Raw genomic sequence first — 27559 nt, forward strand, 5'->3', positions numbered from 1 at the left:
CTGTGTGATCACCGACGTTATAAATTCTGGGTTAACTGGAGCAGGGAGGACATTAATTAATGACATACAAAAGACGTATGAGTGACGAAGCTGGACAATCCATCCAATGTGGAAGCCAAGGGGGCCCCTTGTGGCACTGGAAAGAGAGGGCAGCTGTTTTAAAGCAAAGTTTATAGAGCAGACATTTATTTTTAAGGCGTCAGCATCACTAATGCTACAGAATGACAGTTGGATGTTATTAATATACATGTGGTGTGACAGTAATGACAATAGTCTTTGAGAATCCTGCTGTTAAGGGACTAATTGTGAAATTCTAGTAAAAACTGAGCAGCTACTTGCCTTAGTCATGAAGTAATGAGGAACTACAGAAAGAGTAACTAATGACTAAGTAATCAATTCATGGGTCGTCATTAATTTTGTGCCGCTCAGCAGCTTGTTCAGAGTTAATCTAAACAACTCATGAAGACAGATGTCAGTATGATTGACTCACACATATTCATGAACTCATCATTACCTAATGATTCGTCAATATAGGATTTGTCAGTCTGTTCTCTTCAAACTCATCATCATCTACCACATAGTCTGCCACATAGTCCTCCATCACTCGTACCTTAGTCATTCCTCACTCCTTTCTTAATTAACTAATCATTAGCTGGTCTATACAATTTGATTAGGAGTTACTTGTTAACTAAGGGTTGACCAACAGTTGTTTTCTCATTCGTTCATTATTTATTCCCTTGTAACTACTCATAATTTTGTGAACCTTATTGTAAACAGCCCTCTCCCTACAACATGCCAAACTGATGTGAGGCAAAATATTTGAGCATCAGTACTAACCAATATGAGGTTATATAAACTAATATAAACTAGCAGTGACCTAACTTCAACAGATTTTACAACACTGAATCAATTAACCAACACCTGATATTATTGCTTAGCTGCCTCCTCCAGTTACATTCCCATTGCTGTTGCCTCAAATACCAATGTAATATACTGCATGTCATGACCTGTGATATTGCTACACTTAGAAAAAACATTTTAAATGACCACACACACACACACACACTCAACACACACCTGCCAATTCCTGTCTTTTCAGTTTTTATTGTTGCTATGAGAAGATGAACCCAAAACACAAGGGTGCGTGCACACATAGACACACACACACACACGCACACACACACACAGACACCAGTTCCAATCTTTTCAGTTTTTTGTTGTTGCCGTGGAGAAACATTATTCTGTCTGCACGCTTATTCTATAGTCTCTATTCTTTGACCTGACGCTATATAAGCATTCTGTCTTATTCTTATGGCCTCTTATTCTGATGGTAATTTGACTGTCTGAAAGGACTGGCAGAGGATTGTTCTTTTTCATTCAACAAAATACGGTAAAAAGTCATTCCTGGGATTATAAAAAGCTCCATGGTGGATTTCCAGGACTCTGTCGTCGACACTGCAGTTGCCCGTCGGCCCCCTGTTCATATGCTAATGAGCAAGAGCTTGATTGTTTCCTCATATTTTAATCTCCTGCTTGGTGTTGGAGGAGAGGGGGGAGAATAGGATAGGAGAAGCATGAGCATGAGAAACAGATGAGACAAGAGAAGCAGAGATGTTGGACCAGAAAAAGAAGACAGGGCAGAGGCTATGGACAGATGAGCACCAGAGGGGAGGAGAAAAAAAGAGACAATGTTTTGTTGGAGGAGGAGCAAAGCAAAATGTTTCATTTGAACAGTGAGAAGATGAGGGACATGAGCCTGCAGACAATAAGATAAAAAGGGCTAGAAGCACCGCTGGATGGTGAGCAGCAGGTAGGAATATACAGTTCACCTTATAAGGAGACATCCAGAGTTCATTAGCAGTGACAAAGAACTGGATCTACTGCTGTTAAACCTCTGCAGTATTCAGCATCGCTTCAATTTAAACTTTTACTGAAGAACAATGAAACCTCCATTCTTTAGGTGTGTATAAAACCAATCATGAAGCCTGTCTGCTGTCGCTCATCATGCATACTGCAGGATGGAAACACTGACCAAAGGGCAATGAGAGGAGGAGCGACAGAGACTTTCTTGAATAAACTAATGTGTCATTTGCATAAATATACATAATAAAAGAGCTTTGTGCAAAGCCCCTCTTCAGTATGCATGCCCCCCCACCCCTTTTTTATCACCTGCATGCTAGGGGTCATGCAATTAAGAATGAAGAATGTAGCATATGATTTTTTTTTTTGGAATATACTCCAAGAGAAGAGGAGGAGGAAAAATCAGTGGGGTGGGTTTTCAAGTATAATGCACTGGAATGATTTTTTTGGAAGTCACTGAGGAAGGATTTTTCTTTCTGAAGGTCATCCACTTGATGTAGTTAGATTGGTTCGTAACTGTGATTGTTGCAGACGGCGAAGGCAGTGCTTATGCAAGAAAATAACTTTAGGATGGATTTAACCTAACATGTGCATAATAAATGATCAACACAAGATATGTGATATGGCAGACTTGTGATTAGGAAGCATAAGTAAAATCCTGGCACTCATGCCAGTAGGGACATTTAAAGTGAAAACATTTAAAATATTCCGTTTTGGAAGCACTGTTCTTGAGCACCCATTTTCGTATCTAAAACAAAGCAGTGTCTCTCTCTCCAATATCTCTGCATGGTAATACTGTATAGTTTTGGTCAAAAGTTCTTAGTTAATGCAAATAAAGTATAGCTAAGGTATTGAACAACTAAAACGCTTGATTCAAAGTCTTGAATCGCATTAAGAGAACAAATAAACATACACACAGACTACACAATATAGCAAACTATAGACACAGTTGTTGCACAAGCTCATGTTGGTGGGTTTGTTTGTTTCCCATGACCACACACAGAAACACAGACACACACACACACACAGCCTTGACCTCAAGAACAATAGCTGTACAGCCTAATGCAGATTGAAATCAGTCACAAGTAAAACAGCCTGCCTGTAAACTCATACATAGTTTGTACTCTCTGACCTTTTTCAAAAACACGGCCACAGGAATTTGCTGAGAGTTCAACAACTCACCGCAGTCTCTCCATCATTTCCTTATCTCCCACCAGGTCAGTCAGTACCAAGCCCAAAATGGATGTCCTCCTGGGATGTTTGTGCAACTTGTTTATGACAGCCCAAGTGTTGTTGACGGTGTTGTTAATGATGTTAACGAGATAGAGATGTACACGACTGGAACATGGCCTTCCACTGGGAAGCAACCTAGACGACCCAATCTTTGAGGAGACAGAGAAATGGGGAAGGAGTCGTTTGGGAAGGCGACTGGGAGAATAATGAGAGAGGAGAGGAAATTAAAAGGGAGGTGAGGGATAAACAAGAAGTGTAGAGAACATGAAAGTGAAAGTGCATGAAATGTAATGGTGGACAGAGGAAGAGGCAGCACATGACCAATGAAGATCAGTTAGTGGTATAGCTTTAACAAGAAAAAACAAACTTCATTTGGAGCAAAGACTTTATTTCAGGAAGAACTGACAGAATGTTATTATTATTATTATTATCATTATTATTATTATTATGAAAGGTCATCTTTCTGCATTACTAATTAAAGTGATCTTTTTTTCCATGTTGATTGACCTTACAGTGATCTTAAATTGAGGCTGATGAAACTTATAGACACTGTTTTAAAACATGATATCCAGTTCTGCCTCAAAAAACTGCAGTGTCTGCAGGTCCTGAAAAGCTAAGACAATCGTAAATTACAATAATTATGGCTGTATTAGCACAAAGGTATAGCTAAATCTAGTATTACACTTGTAAAATATAGTAGTTAGTGTGGTATATTTTTGTCCAGTGACAAAAAAACACTCAATCTTGCAGTCTGATATTTGACATGTATTTTAACTGCAGATTTGTTCAGGTCATTATTGTGGCTAGCATGAAAAGAGGTCAGTAAAACTCTTTCATGTAACTTGATGAAACATTCAGACACTGTGCATAATTGCCTTAACCCCAAGCAACTCAATTATCAGTGCACTTTATCTAAGGACTTGAACTTAAAGAGATCATATTCTTTTTCTGGAATTCTGAGCTTCTCACAGGCTTTGAAATGATTTTATGAAATATACCTCACATGTGATTTCCCAGGACATATTGTTTGCTCTCCAATTTAATCACAGGCTGTACCTCTAGCCTACACATTCCTCAAGCTAACACTTAGAAACCTGTAAGTATCCTGTATTGTATATCATTAGGCTTGTCTCCAAGAAGCTTTACACAGCATTAAGTAAACTTCTGCTTCCTCTAACATAAATATGTAATTTTTCTTTTCATTATTTTCATTACTTGAAGTAATTCTTTTCCCTGTGGTGGTTGCAACACCCAGAAGCAGCATATTCCATTCAAACAAGCACTGGACACAACAGTTTGGAAATCAAGTTATTTTTGTAAATTCCTCAAAAGGTGAATCATTGTCTTTTAAAGGTTTCTGACAGAAGCAGAAGCCAGGGCTTATTTTAGCTGCTTGTTTAATCTGTAAAGGGAGATGGTATACTGGGAACCATGTTTCCATTCCAATGTATTCATAAACTGTCTCTTAAACCCTTCCGCCGCTGTGTTTAGATGCACAAAGAGTAAGAGAGAATCTCAGTGCTGGCCCCAAAATAGCCTGCATTCTTTCCTCTGTGTTTCAGGAAGCATTGGAAGAGGCCGGAACAACCCGCTCTCCCATGTCCCATCCTCTTTCCCCTTATCCTTTCGCACTCATTTCTGTTCTTCAGCCATCCCTATTTCACCATTTGTATTCTTTTCTCTGCCACCTTCTCTTTCACCATCTCTCTGTCATCACTTTATCCCTTCTTTCCTACCTTTCACCCAAAGTTCACCTCTCACTGGGACTGTGAAACTCATGTACTCTCCTTCCTTTCTAACCTATCTTATTGAATGTCTCCAGCGCTTCATCTATAATGGACTCACACTGAATACAGCTCATTGGTGGCTCCATATACATACCTACAAACATGATAAACAACATGTGGTGCATCATATCAAATGCACATGAATGAGCATACTGTCAGGGACGAACCTTGTTAATAGTATAGACTGTTAGAGCGGCAAATGAATGGAGTCATTGTTGGCTACAACTGCAGTCTGTCAAGCCATAATTCTGTCTTACACTTGGTGTTTCTCTCTCTGTCTGTTTTATTTCCACATCAGTGTCTTGCTGAAACAAAGATCATTGTGCGTAGATATAACAGCAACGTTGCATGTGTCAGTGCGCTTTTGCTGAAAATAGCAAGGGAAGCTTGACCTCAGTAAGGTCGTCGGACTTTTACCGGAAGTCTTGAAAGAACAGAAATGTGGTTGAGTGTGTGTGTGTGTGTGTGTGTGTGTGTGCATGCAGTGGGCGGGGGGTTAGTTGAAACCCATGTTCAGAGCTTTCCAGGAACTACGCATTGTTTGGAAAGTAGAGAACTTTTTAGGGACAAGAGGATTATATATAGACAGTCCTTACAAATGTATGTGCATGCATGTGAGTTTAGTCGTAGTCATCTGAATGTGTGTTTAGTGTGTGTTATGTGCACTAAACTAGAAAGTAGTGCATGGACTGGAAGGACAGAATTTACAGAATGGGCTGAATGACGAACGTAGATGGTAGATGGTACAGTAGACCTGGATAAGCTTTTCTGCAAACTTCCTCTGTCTGAATATAAACTGCACCACAAAAGATGAATGGTTTGCAGATAGTTTCCTAACCAGAAGGGCGCTTGGAGAGTGCATACCTCCACCAAGACCAATAGTCCGCTCTTCTATGATATGCAAATCTGCATCCGTTGGGAATGTTTCCGGATATCGGTTGTAGCCTCCAGCCAAAAAGAGTCCTCAGGGTGTGTGGTCAGACTGTAGGCAACAAACATAGTGACCGGGTTATATTGCTTTCTCTCCGCTTTCCTCTGTCTGTGTCATGAGCTGTCACAGTCACAGTAATTTTATCTAATTGTTGAATCAATGAGGTGTGCTTTATCTAAATTCACATGGAATTTAACAATGTGGTACCTTTCTGTAGGGTTGTGCAGAAGTGTGTGTATTTATTCATGCTTCACAGCATTCATAACTGCTACCAATCAGAAAAAAATATTTGCTCATTCTCAGTCTTGGAAAGAATATGCAATCATCACGTTTCTCCATATTAGGTTTTAAGGCAACATCTGATATGTATGTCATCAGTGCATCTCTGTTACCTGTTCAGAGTGATATAAATGATAAGTGTTATGACAAGAAATTTGGTCAGATATTTTTAAATGTGTATTATGCTTTATTTCCACTATAAGTAACTGAAATCGTGTTTCTCTTGCTGCTCGCAGCTTTTTTTACAATTCACTATCCAGTCAAATGTATGCTCCTCAGGAAGTCAGTAGCATGCACATACATGACACAGTGCAGCAATGTTTTGCTGTTCACAAGCTCAGCCTTGCATGAAATCTACAAATACCCGGTGACTGTGTTTGCTTTGTGTGACAGTTTGAGTTGCTGCCTCTGAGTCTTTTTCCCACTGCGAGAGCTGCTCCACTGTACTAAGTGTGTCAACAACACCAGCTGAGAGGCAGCCTTCAGTCCACACGCTCCGACTGCAGAGTAATCCTTAAAAGAGTGAAACTGGGAGGGAGGAGAAATACAGAGCATGTGGGACGTGGAAGGATAGAGGTGAAAAGAGCAAGAGACTGAGCGATGGTGTAGTCGAATTTGACAGTGAGCGAGAGACAGAGGAGAGAAGAGAAAGCGTGGTTGCCAGAAAGAGAGAGGGAGGGCGAGATTTGAGTGTTTCAAAGGATTTCCCTATCACAGTCTCTGACACGTTACATACACAGCTCACTATCGGCCGGACCCTGACAGCTACACAAATTGGCTGAAAGAGGTTTCCTGGGCAAGGCCTTTGATCGTGTGTGTGTGTGTGTGTGTGTGTGTGTATTGCATGTAAAAGCATTATGTTTGGAAGCATGCCATTTGTGAATGTATCTTATCTGAAGCATGCTATAGCTTTTATTCCAGTGCTATTTCTCCTTCAGATGAAGCCTGGGGTCTTGTATTTGTATCTAACACTTCCCATCAAACATGTATCCATGTTATTTTGCAGAGGTGGTCGGTAAACAAACCCGTTGTTAAAAGGCTCATATCGAAACAGCCCTCAACACAGTTCAGGCTTTGAAGCAGTGTGGTTTTCATTATCTTGATCACAGACGCCACATGGATACACACACACACTCACGCATTTCTCAGTACATGTCACACACTGCTGGGCACTGAGCAGCTACTCTGGAGGAGTTTGATGCTTTGCACACCATGTCTGTTTTCTAACAACTGTGCAAATGTGTCTTTAATAAGACAGGTACCCCCACTGCACTGATGGTCTGGCTCCATTCAAATCAATGAGAGAGCAGGCGTCAAGTTGGCCTGATCGCGAGATTTGTTTTGTTTACACACAGATGACAAGCTTCATGAATGAAAAAAAAAAACAAACAAAAGCCCCTGTTGCCTGTACTAGTGACATTTAGGGCTGCAACACATCAATGAATGATGATTTTTATTTATTATGTAAATATTTTTTCTGTGCATGGTTTAGTTTATAAAATGTTAGAAAACAATGAGAATGAAAAGCAGTAAGTCCTGGAACACAGTACGACAGTTTTCCTAGATAAATGACCAAAAACATTAACTGATTGTCAAAACTGTTGATGATATCTTTCATGCTAATTAATAAACTAGAAGAGTGAGCCCAGTAGAGTGCAAACCTCTGCCAAGAGAGGTCCTTTAACACACAGTCATAAGTGTTCACCAAAAATATTAGGTTGATTGGTCCATTACTATGCAAGATTAGCTGTGGACAGATACACACACAGACATGTGCTCATACACACACACACACACAACCAACCAACCTTATGATCCCATTTCTTCCAGGCTTAAGCTTGGTGGAGATCATTAATTGATTCAGTCAATTTTAACACAAGTGATGCAGTATGTTTGTATTTTTCCAATTTTTACTGACAGTATTGTATAAATATTTTTAAGGAAAATACCAAACTGTAAATACAAAGTAGGATTTGTCACTCACAGCCATTTAAATGAAGTATTACCTCGCATAAGTTTTTTTTTTTTTTTTTCTTAATCTCTGTCCTGTTTTGGCTGAAATATATAGGCTCCTTCTGGGGTATTTTTGTTAGGCACTGGCCTGTAAGTGACACTGTTCCACAGGCTCTGTCTCCCTTTACTGCTGCATGTCTGCTGTGCGTGTGCTGAATCCTGTTAGTGCTGTCTGCCAGTTGAGGGAAGTACAGGTAATGGATTAATATCAGAGCTCAGGCTCCACTTCGCTGTGAGGTGACAACCTGTCATTATCACAAACACCGACTCACGCATACAAGCTCACACACGCTTGCTAGCATTTATTTATGCGCACACATCCACTGAATACAGTATACATCTAAGCAGCCATGCTACCCCTCTCACCCCTCTCTCTCTCCCTTCCTTCCCTTTCCTTGTCCTGTCTCTCTCTTTCTCATCATGGTGCACACAATGGAACTGGTCTGTGATCATGCCAAACTGCAGCAGTGTCTTGAACCATTTGCCTAAATCTTGACCAATGCTGAAAGCTGATTTTTTGTTTGTTTGTTTGTTTGTTTTTTTGGCTCTTTGTCGAGCCAGTGCGGCTATTTCGCTCCAAACATCGAGGAAGCAGACACAGTGTTTTGAATACTGTTGTCATACTTGACCTAATAGTTTGATTAAGGCAGTGGGCCCTACCTGGGTGTGCACTCTGTAACCATCAGTTCCAAACACTCATTAATCCTCACACTGCCCTTCCTCCCTGCCAGACATGGTCATCTTATTAAGTAATTTACTCAGCATTGAGCTGTGTAATTGGACAGTGCAGACTGATAGGGAACATTTGAGTAAGTTAGGGGTGATAAAGGGCCCAGACCTGAATTAAACACTCAATGGCTCAGTTTGTGCACTCGCTACAAAATGCTTGACAGAAATTTCTTACAGCACAGTAAATGTGCACAAGTAAAGTGTGACTTAAGAACTAGTTGACAATAACTTGAATTAGGAAAATCACTAGTATCAACAAAAATGTCATTTGCTTTAAGATGGTATCCTCTTATCTTTTGGAGGTTTGCATTAGAAAACAAGTGAAATGCTGAACCCACTGATAAACCACATGCTCAGATCCTTCTGTCCATCAACACTTTGTAAACCACTTCATCTTTAACAAAGCTGCCAATGGCTTAAGACATTTTCTGCTCAAAAACTAGAAAACACTGTTATTTACAGTGGGTCACTCCAGTCTTGATGATGACACTGAATACATTTTGGTAAAAGCTGGTGAAGTCACAACTGCAGAATTGCAGCACAGCCTAATACTGTTATTGAAACAAGCTCCCATAATAAAGCTTGGTACCATGATCATAATGCATACTACTGATTACACATATCCTGCTTCCTTAATTTGATGTGCTTCCTGTTGAATCAAGATATTGCTGTGGGACTCGATGCAGGAAGAGATTATGCAGAAGGATGTGAGTGCATTAGAAAGATGATGTTTTGTTTGATGGGTAGGATTGAGTGGCAGAAATTGAAAATAACTTTTCTGGCATTATTTAATCATCATCATCACAGATTTTGACCTTTAGTGACCTTATTCTCTTGTTTCCTCACTCCGCAGCAGCCCTATGCCCCTCCCCCTCCACCCATGGCTCCACCTAGCCCTGGCACCACAGGAGGAGGAGGAGGTGGAGGTGGAGGTGGAGGCCATGGAGGTGGGCTAGTGGAGCAGCTTAGTAAGACCAACCTGTACATCAGAGGTCTGCCGCCGGCCACCACTGACCAGGACCTCATCAAACTCTGCCAGCCGTGAGTACTGTTCTACTCTATTTTGTTCCGCTTAATCTGACTGTGTCCTCGCTCTGCAGATGCATCCTTCAGTGCAGCTGAGCTCAATTCACTGCTGCTCCATTCAGTTCAGCTTGTGGTAATTAGTTTTGCGTGAGTCCAACAGCAGCATATAACGAGTATCAGCAGTGTGCTCTTGACCTCTCTGTTCCTCCCCTGTGCTTCCTCAGAGGAAAAAACACAGCCCAACGCGGCCAAACCCATCCGCTCCCTTCTGCACTTGGGTCATCTACACACACACAAGGACAGACAAACCTCTCAGTGCTTAACAGATTTCGACATGGTTTGAGACATTTGAAATCTGTTTTCAGTTTGATATTTAAGAGTTTTTCATTGTTGTTGTTTTTTTTTTAACATTTTGTCAAAAAAAGCCGAATTACATTGGCCATGATTCCATCTATAAAAGCAATAAAACAGGAAAATGTCCAAGTGGGTGAATACTATATATAGGCACTGTATGCATGTTCCAATGCTTTCTGTTGAAAACATTATAAACACTCAAAGTTTATTCCAAATCTTAAAATGGTATTTGACAAAATAAGTCTTACTGAAAGTGTTTTCATTGCATTGACTTGATCTTCCTCATCAATAATAATAACAATTAATAAATGTGAAAGATCAAAATTATAAAAATGAGTGTAATAGTTGTTCAGCTGTTTGTTTCTCAGAATTTTGGATACAAATAGGATAGAGATGTGGTTTATAATATTCTGCGGTATGACTATAAGATGGAAGTTTTAATGAGACCAAACGCTTTGAGCAGGTTAATGCAGTTTTTAACACTTCTTATGCAACTGGATTGATTTTATTCACTTGAGACAAATTTGAATAGAAGTACTTAGAATTAAATGGCTTGGATAAGAATTGCAGGCAAATGTACTTTACCGACACCTTGGAATAACTTTCACAGTATCAGTTTAGAACCCACACAAAAAAGGGGGTGAGCAGGCCAGCGCCAATAATGCATTTCTGCTTTCATGCTGATATTACGTAGAAGAAGACTTACCATCTCAGCAGTATATCTGATACAGTCTCATCTGTTCATCTTGATAGTACATAAGTGAGCAATGTGGTTGTCCTGACTATTCCTGTAGTGACTTCCCATGTTTGGCACCTATCAAAGTAATGCAAATAGACCCTGGAAAGGGTCTTGTTTGCCCATAACTATTACCTGATATTATCAGATGTAATTAGTGAATGATATATTGAGCTAAATATTTAGGCAAGGGCTTTAAATGACCTTTCTCAAACATTTTTAATTGACCTAATTGATATGGAATTAAGCAAAACGCAAATGAGAAAACTAAAATTTGAAGACTATAGTACAAACACACACACACACACACACACACACACACACCATACCTTGGCCTTCTGTGTGTCAGCTGCAGTTCAAGCCTGTTGTATTTCAGCTTTGGCCTGGAGGCATTCTGGAGAAACAGGGTGAAAAATGGGGGCCAATAAAAGTTTCATTAGAGGCCCAGTCAGTGTGCCAAGTGGCCAGTAACATTTAGGAAAGGTCAGTGGGGGATGGTGGGAGGCCGGGTGTGTGCTGTTGGGCAGAAGTCTTAGCCTTGAGTTTCCAAATCTCTCTGGCTTTCAGAAATGGACTGAATGGCAGTTTCCTGTCACTCACTGACATGACGCGCACGCAGGAGTGTGCACGAACACACACAAACAGACATTTCATTCATCCACACAGTTACCGTGAATAAAGGAAGGACAGTGACACGAACACTCTTTCAAATCAATGTCATCTCCGTCCTTATCGTTACCAAGTGGGGATTTTTTTTGCGTGCGAACCCACCCATCAGCACCATCCTCTCTCTTCCCATTCTGTCATCCTCCTCATTTCCTTCCTCCATCCTTCTCTCTCTCTCTCTCTCTCTCTCTCAGCCCCAGCCCTCCCTCACCCCTCCCTCCCTGTATCTTTCTCTCTCTCTCTCTCTCACTCTGTCTCTGTGCCAGTTTTCAGAGTGTCAGTGAAAAGTGCTGTTGTCAGCTGACATTTCCAATCACTCCCCCGTTCGCCCAAACTATGGACACACTTTTAACGTCTGGGGACAGAGCAGAACGTGAGCAGAATCTAAAGCGGAGCACAAGGGCAATTTATCTCTTGCTAGCTCTCTTTCGCTCACACTTGTTGTCTTTCTGTCTCTCTTCCATGCTTGCCACTGATTTGCTATCTATCTATCTATCTATCTATCTATTGATCTATCTATCTATCTATCTATCTATCTATCTATCTATCTATCTATCTATCTATCTATCTATCTATCTATCTATCTATCGCGTTGTATGAGGACAGGCTAGCTTTTATAACTCAATGCCACCCAGCCACTTCTGAGAAGCCAGAGAAGAATATAACACACTGTGAAAGAGTTCAAGATCCTTTGTTGCAGTTTTCCCACAACTGCTTTTGATCATTTCTTGAAAAAGTGTTAACATTCTCAAGGCTCTTGGTGCATTTGTCAGAACAGCTTACATGGCACAGCATAATACCATTGCTCACCTACAAAAGGTTATAACTCACCCAAAACTTTAACTCATGCTTCAAAATGGTCTCCTGTATAGTCAGTGTCCTCAAAGTGTTTTTTTTTTTCTTTTTTGGCATTATATGAAAAGTCAAATAATGTATAGCCTAAAACTGTAACACAGTTAAAATGGAGTGCTAAACCTCACTGGATGTGCTGTCGCTCCTCTTTGTTTGGCCACAGATTTTTATCAGTATGATATATTTCACTGCAATACAGCAGGTGTGAAATCTGCTGCAACCATCCACTCCTTTCTAATGTCATTGTGAACAGCATCCATTGCAACAGGTCTAGATACTCTTTCCAGATCCATGCAGAAAATAATCCTCAATTAGATTCAGCAAGTGAAGATATGGTGGAAGCAACACCATCCTTTGGTGGACAACGAACCATTCCCTGACAACTTATGCATGGTGACGGAAGCTTATGTTTTCCCACACAATTACAGAAGTTGACAAGTTATGCCTTGTCAAACCTCTTTCATTCTCAAGGAAAAAATCTGTGTAGAGAGGGTGGTGAAGAACGTCAAGAGTTTCTGGGTGTTGTACAGGCCAATATTGGCAATATGTGTACTCATACTATTCTCAAATATTGCGGCTCACATTGCGATATTGCCCTTGCGTTGGCCTGGCACATTCATCTACCGTCTTGTGCCTTTGACCAGATTGAAAGCAGCTTCATCCGCAAACACACTGGTGTAGGGGATTTCACTTCTTCCCAGCTCCATTATTCTCTGTAATGCAATAAACAAGGTACCAAATCCATTTTACTGCAGAATATACAGTTATAGCAAATTAAAAATGTTCTATGTTCTTCTCTGCAACTGCAACAAACCACAGCTTTACTTGTACGTTCTGATGCTGCAGCTCCATCTGTCGCAGTTTATCTCTAATGTTAGCTTGTAGAGGTGTTTCACGGTCATTTGATGTCTATCTGTTGGAGATGCTTGCAGAGTTGATATTTGGAAAAATGCCATTGTCTTCTAATGTTGCACTCAGGATCTCTGTGATAGCATTATTTGTTACTACCATGCTGCATATCTCTTGCTTTTGTTGAGGTATAAAAACTGCTCTTGTGCTACAAGCACAAAGTAGTCATCTAGCCCTTCACACAGGGACTGGACTGTAATGCACTGTCCTGTGTCTCTCCTATTTCTTACAGCATGAGTTTCAGACATGCATTGACTTTGATTTTGACTTTGATTGACTTTACTTAATTCTACTGTATTTTATTTACTTTGATCCTACTGTACTGCTGTAACTGCAATACTGTATCATGAATAGTTCCAGTATAGACTGGTTACTTCTGTTTTCCCTGTGGAACATTTGAATAAATTGGTTTACAGTCTGTTCCATTGTAAGGCAATGGTTAATTAAATGGTCCACAACCATGGCCCACATTTTATCAGGTATTTTTCTGCGTCTTCCTCTGTTCTTCTACTTAGTACGCTACCACAGATCCTGACTCCTAAAGCAGGCAGTGTCTTGCCTCTGTTCATTGTATACATGGCCAGATTCGTGTTCAGAAATTGTATTGATTCTGTCGTGGTCAAACACTATAGGTATGTTTGGCGAAATCCATACTCATGAATTGCACCTTTCAGCTAATTTGACAGAATATGTGAATGTTTGATTCGTTCATTGGGGAAGTTCAAGCATCACCTGACAGTCAATTTAACAGTTTAGCTGATTTTTATAAAAAAAAAAATAAATCCATATTACTATAATGATATTCATGGTTTATTTGCCTAACAGATTTTGACACTTGAATGGACTACTGTGCATGTGATGGACTTGCACAATGAAAGAATTCATACATGTAGAACAGAGTACAGCTACTCAACTGAGATGCTGTGTTATCACTTGTGATCAGAAAGAGTACACAATTTTACTCATTTTATAGATATGCTAAAACATTTGCAATTTGTTTGAAAGAATGAGACATTCAAATTCGCTTTGGAGGTTTGCAGTTTGAAAATATTCATTGCGATTTGAGTTGTGCCAAAGCAATTCAGACAAAATGTAATCAGCAGCAGCTGAGTTAGAGAAATTTTGCTCTAGAAGCTGCAGAATGGCTCATGGAAATTTGAAAAGCTTTGCAATAGCTTTTCAATCAGCTGCTATGTTTCAGTAGCAGCTGATTGATGTAAAATCAGAATGTTAGAAAAATCTTTCTGTCCTGAAATGTATTATCTAATATGTCAAAGACAGATTCCATCTTTCATTATCTTACTGTTATGTGGACAAGAATTAATTTGAGCCGCACAGTTTAAAGCTTTTTTAATGATTTATTTATTTGTGTATTTTTGAATAGGAGCAATATTGTTGGAGGGTGCCAGTTTTTTTTCTATGGAATGACAGTTAGCTTGTGGATTGAAACACTGTTACATTTTTTTCTCATGATGACAGTTTCCTTTATTGACATTCAAAACAACTCTCAAAAATGGGAGGATGGAAAGTCAGTGTTTGCTAGTGTGCAAATGACAAGATAGCAAGCAATTACACAATTACTGTAAACAGCGTAGAGTGGCAGTATAATGCTCTGCTAAACAGTGGGTCTTATTTTAGCTTACAGGTAGTGGGATTTAAATATTGTTGACAAAACAATCTCACCTCGAGGTTTATTTAGCTTTCAACCGTATTACAAAATCATCATCAGTGGACCCAGTGTGTACAGTTGTCATGGAAATGTAGACATACATAGATTTCTATTTTTCTGAAGAACTCTTTAAAATAAACAAAACAAACAAAGTGATTTGGAGAGTGGAACTGTATGATTTTATTTTCAAAAATATTGTTTTTGTGGCATGAAATGAAAGGCCATGGACAGGTGTTTTCACTTATTCTGCTGTGACCTCTGCTCACCCAACTCCACGCACCAGTAAGAATAATAAAAGTGTAACTTGTTGTACTATGGTTAGTGCAGCACAACCAACTGGTGAGTGAGGCACACATCAATTACACACAGTCCTGAGAAGCTCTCTACTCATTCAAAATCAGTGAAGTTATTTGTGTAGGTGTCCCACTGGTGTGTCGTCACTGATGTTCTCTGTGGATCTTACAAGGAAGATACCCACCTCAGATAACAAAGCTGCAAAACAGCAGGGCAAAGCTGCCAGTGTACTTAATTAGAAGTTCTTTATTGGATGGTTTCTTTCATTAATCTTCTCTGCCTACACCTTTCAGATGTGTCCAACAATTACTGTAAAGCACAGCTTAAACTCCTCCCTTTCCCCTCCCTTTTTGAATTTGTTACACTTCTCCCTACTGTCACCTTTACTGTTAACAACCAAGGGCAACACCATGAATGCCTTACAGAAGAGGCTATCTGAAGGCATTACTGAGTGTTTCCCTGTCTGTGATGTTGGTTTTTCATTCCACAATCATTAAGGCTATGAGCTATAAACTCTGTTGCCTTCCAACGTGGTCAGACAACATGCCGTAAGAATGTTAGCATAGCACAGGTCTTAGGGTCAGCAGTCATATTCTTTTGTCACTCATAATTTCGCTTTAATTATATTAATAAAAAGATCCTCTGTTTGGGATCCTAAATGAAGAGGGTATTGAGCTCTCTTAAGAGTTATAACCATGGGTGTGGTTCAGATTAAACTCATCCAAACTCAATTTACCCACCATTGTATTTGAAATATAATTATATCCAGCTGTACGTAAGTCATGGCAAAAGTTCACATTTCACCCCATAGTATTATCGGTTAACAGGAAAAGAAGAAAAAGAAAACAAAAGCATCAACTTTTTTTTCTTTAGTCCGAAAATAAAAAATGCTTTTCTGTTTATAATTGTAATTACATTCTATGATGAACACCAGTTTGTGGTCATATTACAGCAGGGGTTCTGAACCTTTTGTAACTTAAGGCTCACTTGTGATTGTTTAAAAAATCTCCAAGGTCCCACCTTTGTAACTGAATGAGAAAAGAACATAGCATGAAAAAAAAAAAAACATATCGCCATTTGGAACACACTGTGCTTTCAACCCAGCATCACTGCCTGCCATTGTGAGGTCAGATTTATTGTATTCAGGGTCATATTTCCTCAGCATAACATAGGGGCTACTGACACAGTGTTGTCTCCCACACAACACTGCATCTGAGGGAATGTAATTAGCTAGCAGTGGCAAAATATGTTTGTCTCTACCTGTTGATTTGTGTGGTGATTTTCAAATCTAACTCAGCCTTTTAAATTATGCATTTTAACTGGGCTTTTTTTTTTGTATGTAGGTGAATTCTTACCACTGCCTCTGGGCAACACGCTCTCTCTGTCCTACCTCTGTGTTTGTCTGTATCTAACTGGAAGAGGCAGGGAAAAATGAGTGAAATGGAAGAGACAAGACAGCTGTATTGGATGCCCAATTAGGAGGTACCACACACAGAGAGACCAACCTATGTGTACGCTCATGTGCGCACACCCATGTGCACTCACACGCATACACAGCTTCAGGAAGGCAGAACATGCAAGACTTCCAAATGCACAAAATGTTCACATATACATAATGTATATGTGAACTCCCAGAGATCCTGGAGAAATGCAGATATGGTGTGTGCGTGGGTGGCAACTGTGGTTCAGTAGAAATCAAATGATGAGCATCCATAGGCTGATGGTGTTCCACAAGGAAATGAAAATACAGATCTGATGCTGTAAGGACCCCAAGAGGACTATCATTACCACTTCACAGACAAACACACACACACACAGACTTTTTGTCAAGCCTGCCAAAACTGTGCGCACTGAGTTTTGTATTGACATACCTCCTTAAACCTTGACAGTCTGGAAAATACTGTCAGTTTTAGTGGTCTTACTATTCTCTGTGTATCTTTTTGTTGGTGGAACAAAGAAATCAAAAATTCAGTTTTGGAAAGGGTTGTAAGGAGTTTCCATGTGTCAAGGAAGAAACGTATCATGTCCTAAAACGTTTGTCATCGAGAAAGTCAGTCTGTCAGGCCACCCATCAGCCATATAAACAAAATAGAGAATTTAAAGTTGTCCAGTTTCTCCTGGTAACTACTTAACAATATAAAAACAACTTTTTGACCTGATGCAGATACTTCTGCGGTGTTAGGAGTAAATTAATGGGACAGGATCTGTGAATGTGAATTTAATTCCAAAGCTTGAAAGCAAACAGTACAGGAAAAATGTGAACTAAACCTCTTGTTCCCTCAGTAGTCAGAAACTTATAGTTACATGATGTCATCTTCTCTTGAGTATTGTATGTAGATTTACCATGTTCCTGAAATACATTATCTGTTGTACATGGGGATTCTGGATTTGGTCTGTTGGAAGTCATGTCATCTATATGAAACTGACAAAGACAAATGTTATGGATTGAGAGACAGGAAATGGGAGTCAACCGAGCAGACTGGAAATTAACTCTGAAGTCCCTTGTCATCCTCTATATATAATGACACAAACCATTGAACAAGCATCCCTTCTTTTATATTTCAGAGATGAGAAAAATGTGGTTATAGAACAACAGATGTAGCTGTGGTTTAGATCCCTTTGTCAAGCTTTTTGGAAAATTGCTTTACTGTTGCTTCACACTTCATTATGGACTCTTTAGTCGTGATGAATATTCGGTGGAAATAAATTACATACTCAGATCCCTTTTAGAACCTCTTCACCTCCTGTTTCTTTGGCACAGGACAGAGTAATGGAATAAGGAAGTGCTAACCGTAACCATCTGGTTCTCTGTAGTCATTTGTTGGTATGTTATAAGTATGTGAATAGTTTTTTATGAGTGTCTCATGTGTCACTGCCAAAGGGTCAAGTGCAGGTCAGTGTTATTTCAGCTAGCTCCAGACTTCTGCTGGAATCAATGAAAGCATTCCAGTAGGGACAGAACAGGACATTCTGCACTTTCCTTTCTTTATTCTACTCTCTCACTGATCTGCTTATTTCATCATCTGATCTATTATCAATACTTTTTTCCATGCCTTCACCACAACAGCAGACTGTTGTAGCTGTCTGGATATAGTGGAATTTTACCACTGAATCGAGTCCAGGGTGTGACACCATTACAAATGTTGCAGTGTTGTTGTAACGTGACATTTCCCCAAGGCCATGGCGTCACCCCTCTGCTCTCCTCTCCTCTCCTCTCCTCTCCAAAGGTGGACTTCCACTTTTCCACTTCGTCACAAACAGCAGTGTGACGATAGCACACACTCACACACGCACACAAGCACAACTACGCATAGCAACACATGCTGTATTTGTTTTCCATTTTGTGAATACACTAATGTGCCATATCACTCTCACTTTCTCATTTTTTTCACTCATTCATACCTCCTCCACCCTCTCTCTCTCTCTCTCTCACACACACACACACACACGTACATGTGCACAGACACACTCAGATATGTACGGAATCATACAAGTATGTTATGCTTGGATGTGTCCAGGCACATTCACTCACACATGCACTGTAGGTGTTTACACTCAAATGCTTACACACACACACACACGCACACCCAAAGTTTGAATCAGAGCGAGGCAAAAGTCAACAAAGATCTTGGTATTGCCAGATGGTATGTGTAGTGTGTGTGTGATTACTGCTTTGGTGATCTATGATGTTGCCTTGCGTGTGTTGGCATGTGTGTTTGTCCTTGCGTATATGTGTGGGCGATTAGTCCTACTTTGTTTTTTCCTGAGTCTGCAGCCGTTGAATTGCTGCCTAAACCACAGGCCAAAGACCCTGTGCACCATCAGCAATGACACCTGCAGAGAGAATTAGATTTGATTTTGTCACTATCTGTAGATTTGCAAACATTGTCTTTTTATTTTTAAATGATTTTTTTTATATCTAGAACAATTTCACGATCATATGATGCCCAGCTGTCGTGCTATGTGTGATAGCAGCCTTTTAAAGCCTTTTTTTCAGTCTTTACTTCTAAAGTCTCCTGTCCCAATAGAGTTTGATGTGTGGCTGTCAGGTGAGCGAGTCTCTGTTCTCTTCTTCTCTCTAACAGAAGCAGTTGGCTGACAGAGACTCTCCTGATGGTGACAACTAAATGATCTCTTCTTTATTAAACACCTCTTGCTATCTCTCTATCGCTCCCTGACTACCTCGCTTCCTCCTCGCCTTCAGTGTCTCTTTTTATCTTTTGACTGACTGCTCTCCCTCTTCTCGTCTATTTCTCATTCCTCCGAGTCTCTCTCTCTCCCCCTCCCTTCTCTCTCGGCTCACAGCCTCCCACACTGGATCTCCCCTTGATTTCTCTATCATTTTGGCCTCCCTCCTAGTTGTCTCCCTATTTTTCTCTAAAAGGGGAGAGGGAATATCTTTCCATCCTTCACCTGTGACCATCAGCCAGTCAGACAGTTTGTCAGTCTGTCAAACTGCTTGATAGTCACTCCACCAGCCAATCAGTCATTGGGCAGAAGTGTTAAAACATTAATTAAAAAGTCTCATCCACCGAGCCAGGCAGTGATCCAGGCTGATCTCAGTAATTCAGGGTTTCTGTCTAACCCCCTCCTCTCTGTTTTCCTCTCTCTCTCTCTTTCTCTCTCATCTCTCCTCATACCTTCTCAGCCTCTTTCTCAGTTTTCTGTCTGTCCGTAGCTGATAAGAAACATTATTAACTTCGTTCTGAGAACAGAGAGCTGGTGAATAGAAGTGTGATGGAGGGGGAAATAAGGGGAGAAGACAAAGAGAGGCAGAGGTGTCGAACGTAAGAAAGTGAGTAAGGTAGGGAAACGAACAGGAGACATTAAGAGTTGCCAGAGAGAACAGGCAATAAGAAGTATGGAGGTTGTCTGTCTCTCTTATAGGCCCTCCAAGCAGAATTGGGTGCCATACAGATGTCTGGTTATTATCATCATTTATGAGACAGTAGTGTATCTGTTCTGAGGCCTATGGGTGGGATTTGGAACAGATAAGAGCTGAATGGATAGATAGAAATTTTTCTCTAATAAAGTGGAGTCTCTTGCAGACACCATGAGAAACTGTCAGACTGTGGTCGATTTTGTGTGCTGATTTTATTTTATTCTTTGATATTATTCAATTTGATTCAAACTTGAAAACATACAGTATTTACTGCTTAGTTTGTTCTACAGTGGTGCTTTAAGCATAATTGCTAGCAGGACATTGTGCTCATACTGACAATGAAAAGATGACAAGTCAGTAGATCTCCAGCGTCATTAAAATTCATCATCTAGGCATCTTGAATATCCATACCACATTTCTTGGCAATCCATTTATTAGTTATGACAAACTGACTGACTGACAGAATCGCATTGCCACCCTTTACTTGCACAAGACACAAGAACAACCAGCATTGCTGAAGATGTCAATAATAGAAAAAGTGATCTGTTGGCTAATCAGAATGTTTCATTGTTGTTTTTACAGCTATGGGAAGATTGTGTCGACAAAGGCCATCTTGGACAAGAACACCAATCAATGCAAAGGTAAGTGAGCATCCATTTACTTGATCTACTGTGGTTTTTTGCTGCCTTGCAAAGTCACTCTGTTCCTCACAAACACACATTTTGACATGAGATTTGAATCTGGAAACCATCACATGAGAATTGATGATAGCTGGCAGACTGGTCAGTCATTATGGTGATTGGTTTTGTTCTTTTTTGTATCTCCAATTAATCAATGCCCAAATCTTTTTACAACAGGCTGAAATTGTCTATGAGCAGATAGTGTGACATCGAAATGACCATCGTAATGAGCGTGTCATTCTTTAATCTGTCTAAACGATGCACTACTACAGGACCTTTACTTTGATTTACTTCTCTATGAAGATGATTTCAGGATTGTACGCTAATGGTACTCAGAGTCAAGCAGTTTTTGAAAACAAGATGTTTGCATTGTTGTCATTGGCCAAATCAAAACAGAGAATACCATACGATAGCCACAATGTGTTTCAAATAGTCTCTGTGGTGAATGAGGCTCACTCAAGTGTCTTCTGATGAGAGTCTGCTTGATTGTTAGAGTGGTCTGAACAAAGCACTAATCAATATGATTGTAGTAGCCTGCTTTTGAAGAGGCACACGAGAGCGTGTGTTCAGCATGATTGCTGCTCATCTGCCAAGACTGTACTCAAAAGGTATACTGACATGGTTCAGGACAACAGCGCACACTCCCTGTAATCAGTGTATCAGCGTCAATAGTGTGAGTGAAGGAAAAGTCAGTCTGATTGATAACGATGGCAGAAATGCAAATACGCATTCTAAGATTTCATCTTCTGTGATTACTTAGGATAAAATATTTAGAGTAAATGATTGCAGTCTTACCTGTCTTAACATTAAAATTGGAACACCTAACTTCTCTTAATCTCCCCAGAAAACTCTTTCACTCAATATAAATCTTACAAAGTTCATCGTTCCAGTTCCTGCTTTGGCACCACCTAATCAAATATGGCTTTGAGCTCCGTAAGCATATTGAATGTCTGTCCTGACATCATTACAGCATGGCCGAAAGGGAAGGCAGAAAAGGCAGAAAAAAAACCCAGTGATAATTATCAGTTATTTTTCCATTTTCTCAACTCATTAATTTTTTTTCATTGGTATTACTTGAAATGGATTTTTAAAAACTTCTCCAGTTCAAGATTATTATGTTTGCTTATTATGACTTCTTGGTTCTTTTTAGCCTGATTTGCAAAGAGAAAAGCAAATAGGAACCATATGTTTTATTTAGGATCACTTTCCATTTGAAAATGCCAACATCTACTACTTATAAATGAAATAAAACAAATCTTAACCTGCTTTAAAGAGGTGTTATTCTGTATGTTTTTTATTTTTCCATGTCTGCTAGTGAAATGATACTATTCATTGCCTGTGTAGCCAAAGCAAGACATAAGACTTTACACTTTGCCGTAGACCTCCTTTGTTCTCCAAAGACTACTTAAAACACTTCAGTGAGCCACAGTGTTGTAGTGGGTGACATGCTCCTTCCTTACCATGGACATGGGCATATTGCTTTATTTTGAGCCAGTTCTGCAGAGTTCTGCTGCCATAAATATTTATTAGAGCAACTTCAACAAAAACACTATTTGCTCCTGTTTGAGTAACCTTTGGCTTAAAGCTAAGAACCACAGGCAGGGTAGGGAAGTTGGAAAGTAGTCTGTGACGGACCAATGTCAGTAGACATTAAGAATTTTGTCATTTGCCCTATAAACAGAACTGCCTCTGCATCTCTCTTGTATTTCAGTCCTAACTCGCAATTCAAAAAAATAAAATAAAATTCAGTGAATGAAATTTGATGTCAATACTAATAATGCATGCAAAAAGACATGATTTAAAGGAATGTGACTTAGCCTATAAGTCAACTGTGGGGTTTGCAACATCATTTAATGGTTCCAGACTCAAGAAGAAAGCTGACAGCGTGGTTCAATCACACTCAGTCACATTTTGTGGGCTAATGTGGGTGAACTAAGAACCAATACTGAGCAAAAGTTTGAATTAGCAGCTGGGGAAGTCACCTGTGAGCTGTTGCAGTGGCAGGAATGAGCTGTTGTATGTGTGCACAAACTGTAAAGACTATGTTTTATGAGTTTTTTAAGTGTCTATTTAGTGTGTCTACTTCCCTTTCTCTTACTGGTATATAAAATCCAGGTATTTTCTTGTGAAAGCAATAAACCTGTGTGTGTATGTGTGTGTGTGTGTGTGTGTGTTCGTGTGTGTGTGTGTTTGCAAGTGAATAACGGATATTCTTGGCACCGAGTCTGGCACTTTACTGTATATATTCCAGACAAAGCCTTTATGAATACCAACATTAGAGTGACTGTTTCAAAATGCAAACCAATACATTCAGCTTACATCTCTGCTCATTATTTAATGCACAGAACACCAAGAATGCAGCAGCTGCAGCTGTGGCAGCATACACATTTTTTTTACAGGCTGTGGTCCTCATCAGCAATTTCACTGCTTGTGATGTAGACTTCATACATCTCTTAGCCAGTTGTTAACTCACAATGAAGGAGTTTCATTATCAGTCGGCCATTAGAATGCCTTACAACCGCATAAGTGTTGGTTTGATTGCAGAGGAATTCAGCGGGGACAAGATAAGTGCTTAGCGTGACTAAGAGAGTACAAATTGGCACAGAGAGTTCTCTTGGAGAGGGAGGGATGGATGGGAGGAGGCACAGGGGGGTGGAGGGAGGGGGTAAAAATAACCTGGGGCTGGCAGGAAAGGAAGGGGACCCTTTGAAACTGATGATTTAGCAGACAGCCTCTTTTCAGGAGTGTTTTTGCAGAGAGGCAAGCAAGAGGGGTAGGGAGCGTGAGATATCTAGACAAAGAGACATGTAAGGAAATAAAGTTCTTCCTTGGCAGTCTGCTGGGATAGAGTTCAATCAGTTTGTCAACGACTGTTGTCATGCAACAGCCTTGTGATCCCAGTCTCTGTGATGGTTTAACTTTATCTAAACCATTTTGTGCTGTTCTGAAATTTGTTTATCGAACGCAAAAATGTACCGTCTACAAGGCTTTCTTTTAAAAAAGTTAATGGTTCTCTCTGGGAAAATGTGTAAATATGTTGATGCATGGAACATTAAAATGATAGCTATGAAAACAATATCCAGGCAATTACTGTTTAATTAGTTGTCATTTCAGTGAGCTTTGTTCTCTGACATAATATATATATATCTATATATTTATATTTGTAACGTCCTTAGCTTTGTAGCAGGTAGCAATTGTTAAATACACTGACACTTTTCTAGTTAGCAGTGTAGGAGCTCTGGGGGAGGAAGAGGGCACAGAGCACAGGATGGAGGAGGGAAGGGAGAGGAAACCACTTTAGATTGTAAAGGATTTCCATTTCCCAAAGACAAGCACCCTCCCTCTCGCGTCCTGCCTTTTCTCCACCTCCCTCCGTCTCCCTTTGCTCATATCAGTCTTCTCTCTCTCTCTCTCTCTCTCTCTCTCTCTCTCTCTTTCTCTCTGTCTGCCTGCCATTCTCTCCCTCTCACCCCAACTCACTGCCTCCCCCATTCCTCCTTTGCTCTATCTCTTCTTTTCCCTCTGTACTCGGTTAGCCCATTCTAATGGCCCAAGGCCAGGAACTCTGGGAGCTCGGGAGATTAGATGGGAGTTGTGTGTGTGTGTTTGTGTGTGTGTGCGAGAGTGAGAGAGTGAGAGAGAGTACTCATGTTTATCTGTGCTTCCATCTGTGTATATGAACACATTTGAGCGCGTAGTTCTGTGTGTGTGTCCTGCGTAATAAATATTTTTTTTTCGTTTTTTTTTTTTCATTCACAAGTGGAATATTTGTCAGGCCTGACTGAGCAAGATGAATTGTCATCTCTGTGTCATCGTAAGGCCACAGATGGGAGGGACAGGGCACAAATGGGAAGGATTATATAATTCAGAGAAATTATTTTCACTTTTCTGTTCTCTGGAAATATCCTCATCATTTTGCCCAGAAAAGCTATTACTTCACATATGCATGAGATGAATTCTCACCAGACTAAAGAGGGTAGGTTTGAGTGTGTAGGTTCTATGAAATTTTACAAATTACATGTTTGGCAGTGTGTTGTGGTGATTTGGCAAAACCTTCAGCGGCCTGGAAAGCTGGCTTCTGCTCATAGACTCAACAAGCTCATATCCAGCTAATGTGTCCTTGAGCAAGACAATGAATCCCTATGAGCTCCTGAGGTGTGTGTTCTGTCGCTGATATTTGACCTCTGACCTCCTTGGATAGAGGGGCAAATAAATGTTCATAAAGCGCAGATCTCTCCTTGAGTGATGAATACACTCAAGGCAAATGGTAAATTTCAAGGTTACCACGCTGAACTGGTTAGCGAGATGAGCACTTGACACAGAAAAAAAAAATGTCTCTATCTTCCATGTCTCTAAAAAGGTTAATGGGGTGACATGTTTTTCTGGCCGAGCTGACACTCAAACACCTTTAGATGTACAGACTAACTAAAGTGTGCAGAAATAGATTACATACCACCAAAAATATCTTCTTAAGAGATCATGTACAGGGCTCCGTAGACATATACCCGATTTTCTGGTGCTGTAATACTGAGGACACACTGAGGACTGTAAACAGAGCAGAAGTGGCCTTAGGTTACCTTACAGATTAAAGTCTCAAGCCTCTAGTTTGAGTGCTTTGTTTATTTATTTTATTTATTTATTTATAAGTGTGTTTTTAAGCTGAGAATCTGCACAAAATTTCGTTATGCTTGCATAATGACAATAAAGACTCTTGAATCTTGAATCTTGTTTTCACTCTGCAGAATTTCCTCATAGCACCATAAGTTTCCGCTCTTAATATTCCACTGACTGACTGTATTCAACTTCAGCAAAATACACTGCACTAAAAGCTGCTTAAGGTATTCTAGTCATGATATAAGGTACTTGAACAGATTAGTTGGTGTTGCATCTTTATTTTATCTTTTTAAAAATCCAACCAGTGACATTGTGGGTGGATCCTTATAATTGAAAATTGGCTGCTAAGGCCACAGGTTACTGGTGGTAGGTAAAATGATATGTTTTCATGGAGACCTGCTGCATCATAGAACACCGTACTGCCATTACCAGACAGAAATATAAAAATCCATAATGAATTTCACACTTAATTATGACAAAAGAGGAAATGAAATTACTTGGCATATTAATTAATTGTCACAGAGCTCGTGAATATGATTTGTTTTGAGTTTAGGCTGATGGATCTTAATAATGAACTGAAAGTGATATATTGTGCTAAAAAACATTCCATGCACTCTTCTTTCTTGTCAAAACCTTATGCCTATATTACACACAGTTGAACTTGAACTCCAACAGTTCAGTCAGACATTTAGTTGTGTTATGTTAGCAGCTGGTAATGTAGCCTCATGCTGCTAGCCTTAAGCAGAGATGAGGAGCGGGCTCCAGAGGTGTAGTGAACGTGTTTCTTTCAAAACCCACAGCCCCGGATTGTTTTCATTTTCTAACAGCAGTCCTCAGACCTCACTGATGCTGACTCAAGTGACATCTCTTGTAGTAGTACTCCATAAGACATGCAAACAAACTTCACACAGGAGTTCCCTTTTACAGCACCAACATTATAGATCTTTTACAGCATTAGCATTATAGATAGATAGATAGATAGATAGATAGATAGATAGATAGATAGATAGATAGATAGATAGATAGATAAATCCTTTATTGATCCCAGCTTGGGAAATTTCACAATTGCAGCAGCCATGTACAATCACTCCATATATATGTATATATATATATATATATTTATATATATATATAAATGTCCAAATAATAAAAGGTAAATATATAACATAACTAAATAACTAAGTTAAGTATTATAAAAGAAATACCACTAAATCAGTCATCATTGTACTTCAACAACCAAGTGCACTGGCAATAAAGCTGAACAACTGCCATGAAACAAAAGGCTTGTGTTTGGGCTGGTGGTGATTCAGTTACCCATTGTGAACTGTGTTTGAGTTTTACTTTCCCACTAATTACATGGACAGTCTACGGTTTAAACAAACACCCATTTGCTAAAGTGCGAGATGGAAGATGTGGAAATTTTCAAATTTTTTTGATATAAAATGAAAGTATCTTGCCAGGCTCCTGGCAAGAAACAGTATGTTTGTGCATTCCCAATTAGTTCAGCTTGTTTTGGTGAGACCCTAATTAGATAAAGATAAATATAGATAAAAAACAGTGAATGCATGTGAAAGCATACCTGATGTGTATCTATGCACGTCTGGCTCTGTGTTTGTCCCAGTCATTAATTTGTGCACATTATGTGTTCATACGTAAGAACTCGCATGTCTGTTTGTGTTATCCCATTTTGGCTAAATTATTAATAATTAGCGACAGTATAAATATTTGCGTATGTGCTACATATCTCGCTGTTAAAGCAGCTTGCTGCCTTTGAACAATAAAAAAAAAATCATCTGCTTATCAGTGAAACAGAGGGTGGCTCCAAATCATGGAAAAGAGAAACAGACATGAACAGATGTTGTGAAAGACATGTGTGAGTATGTGTGTGTGTGTGTGTGTGTGTGTGAGAGAGAGAGAGAGCAGTAGTGTGTTTCCTCAACAAGTTTGCATTTAGGATTGTAATGAGAAGGGCTTTTGAAATGTGGATCATTTAATTGTGTTAACATGCAGCCCACTCAAAACTACAGCTGGAATTTCAAAGCTGC

The 27559-nt window shown here is 39.7% G+C and overlaps 1 protein-coding gene across 3 annotated transcripts in view; it reads left to right on the forward strand.

The window, feature by feature from the left end:
* LOC124065240 (RNA-binding motif, single-stranded-interacting protein 3-like) overlaps window positions 1-27559 on the forward strand; it is a 108788-nt gene that overhangs the window by 23967 nt on the left and 57262 nt on the right. For all 3 annotated transcript variants that reach the window (XM_046400445.1, XM_046400447.1, XM_046400446.1), the window contains exons 2-3: window positions 9686-9873; window positions 20803-20861. In XM_046400445.1, coding sequence (XP_046256401.1) covers window positions 9686-9873; window positions 20803-20861 — 247 coding nt within the window. The remainder of the gene's footprint in view (window positions 1-9685; window positions 9874-20802; window positions 20862-27559) is intronic.

Source organism: Scatophagus argus, chromosome 9 (assembly GCF_020382885.2).
Source record: "Scatophagus argus isolate fScaArg1 chromosome 9, fScaArg1.pri, whole genome shotgun sequence".
Taxonomy (NCBI): domain Eukaryota; kingdom Metazoa; phylum Chordata; class Actinopteri; family Scatophagidae; genus Scatophagus; species Scatophagus argus.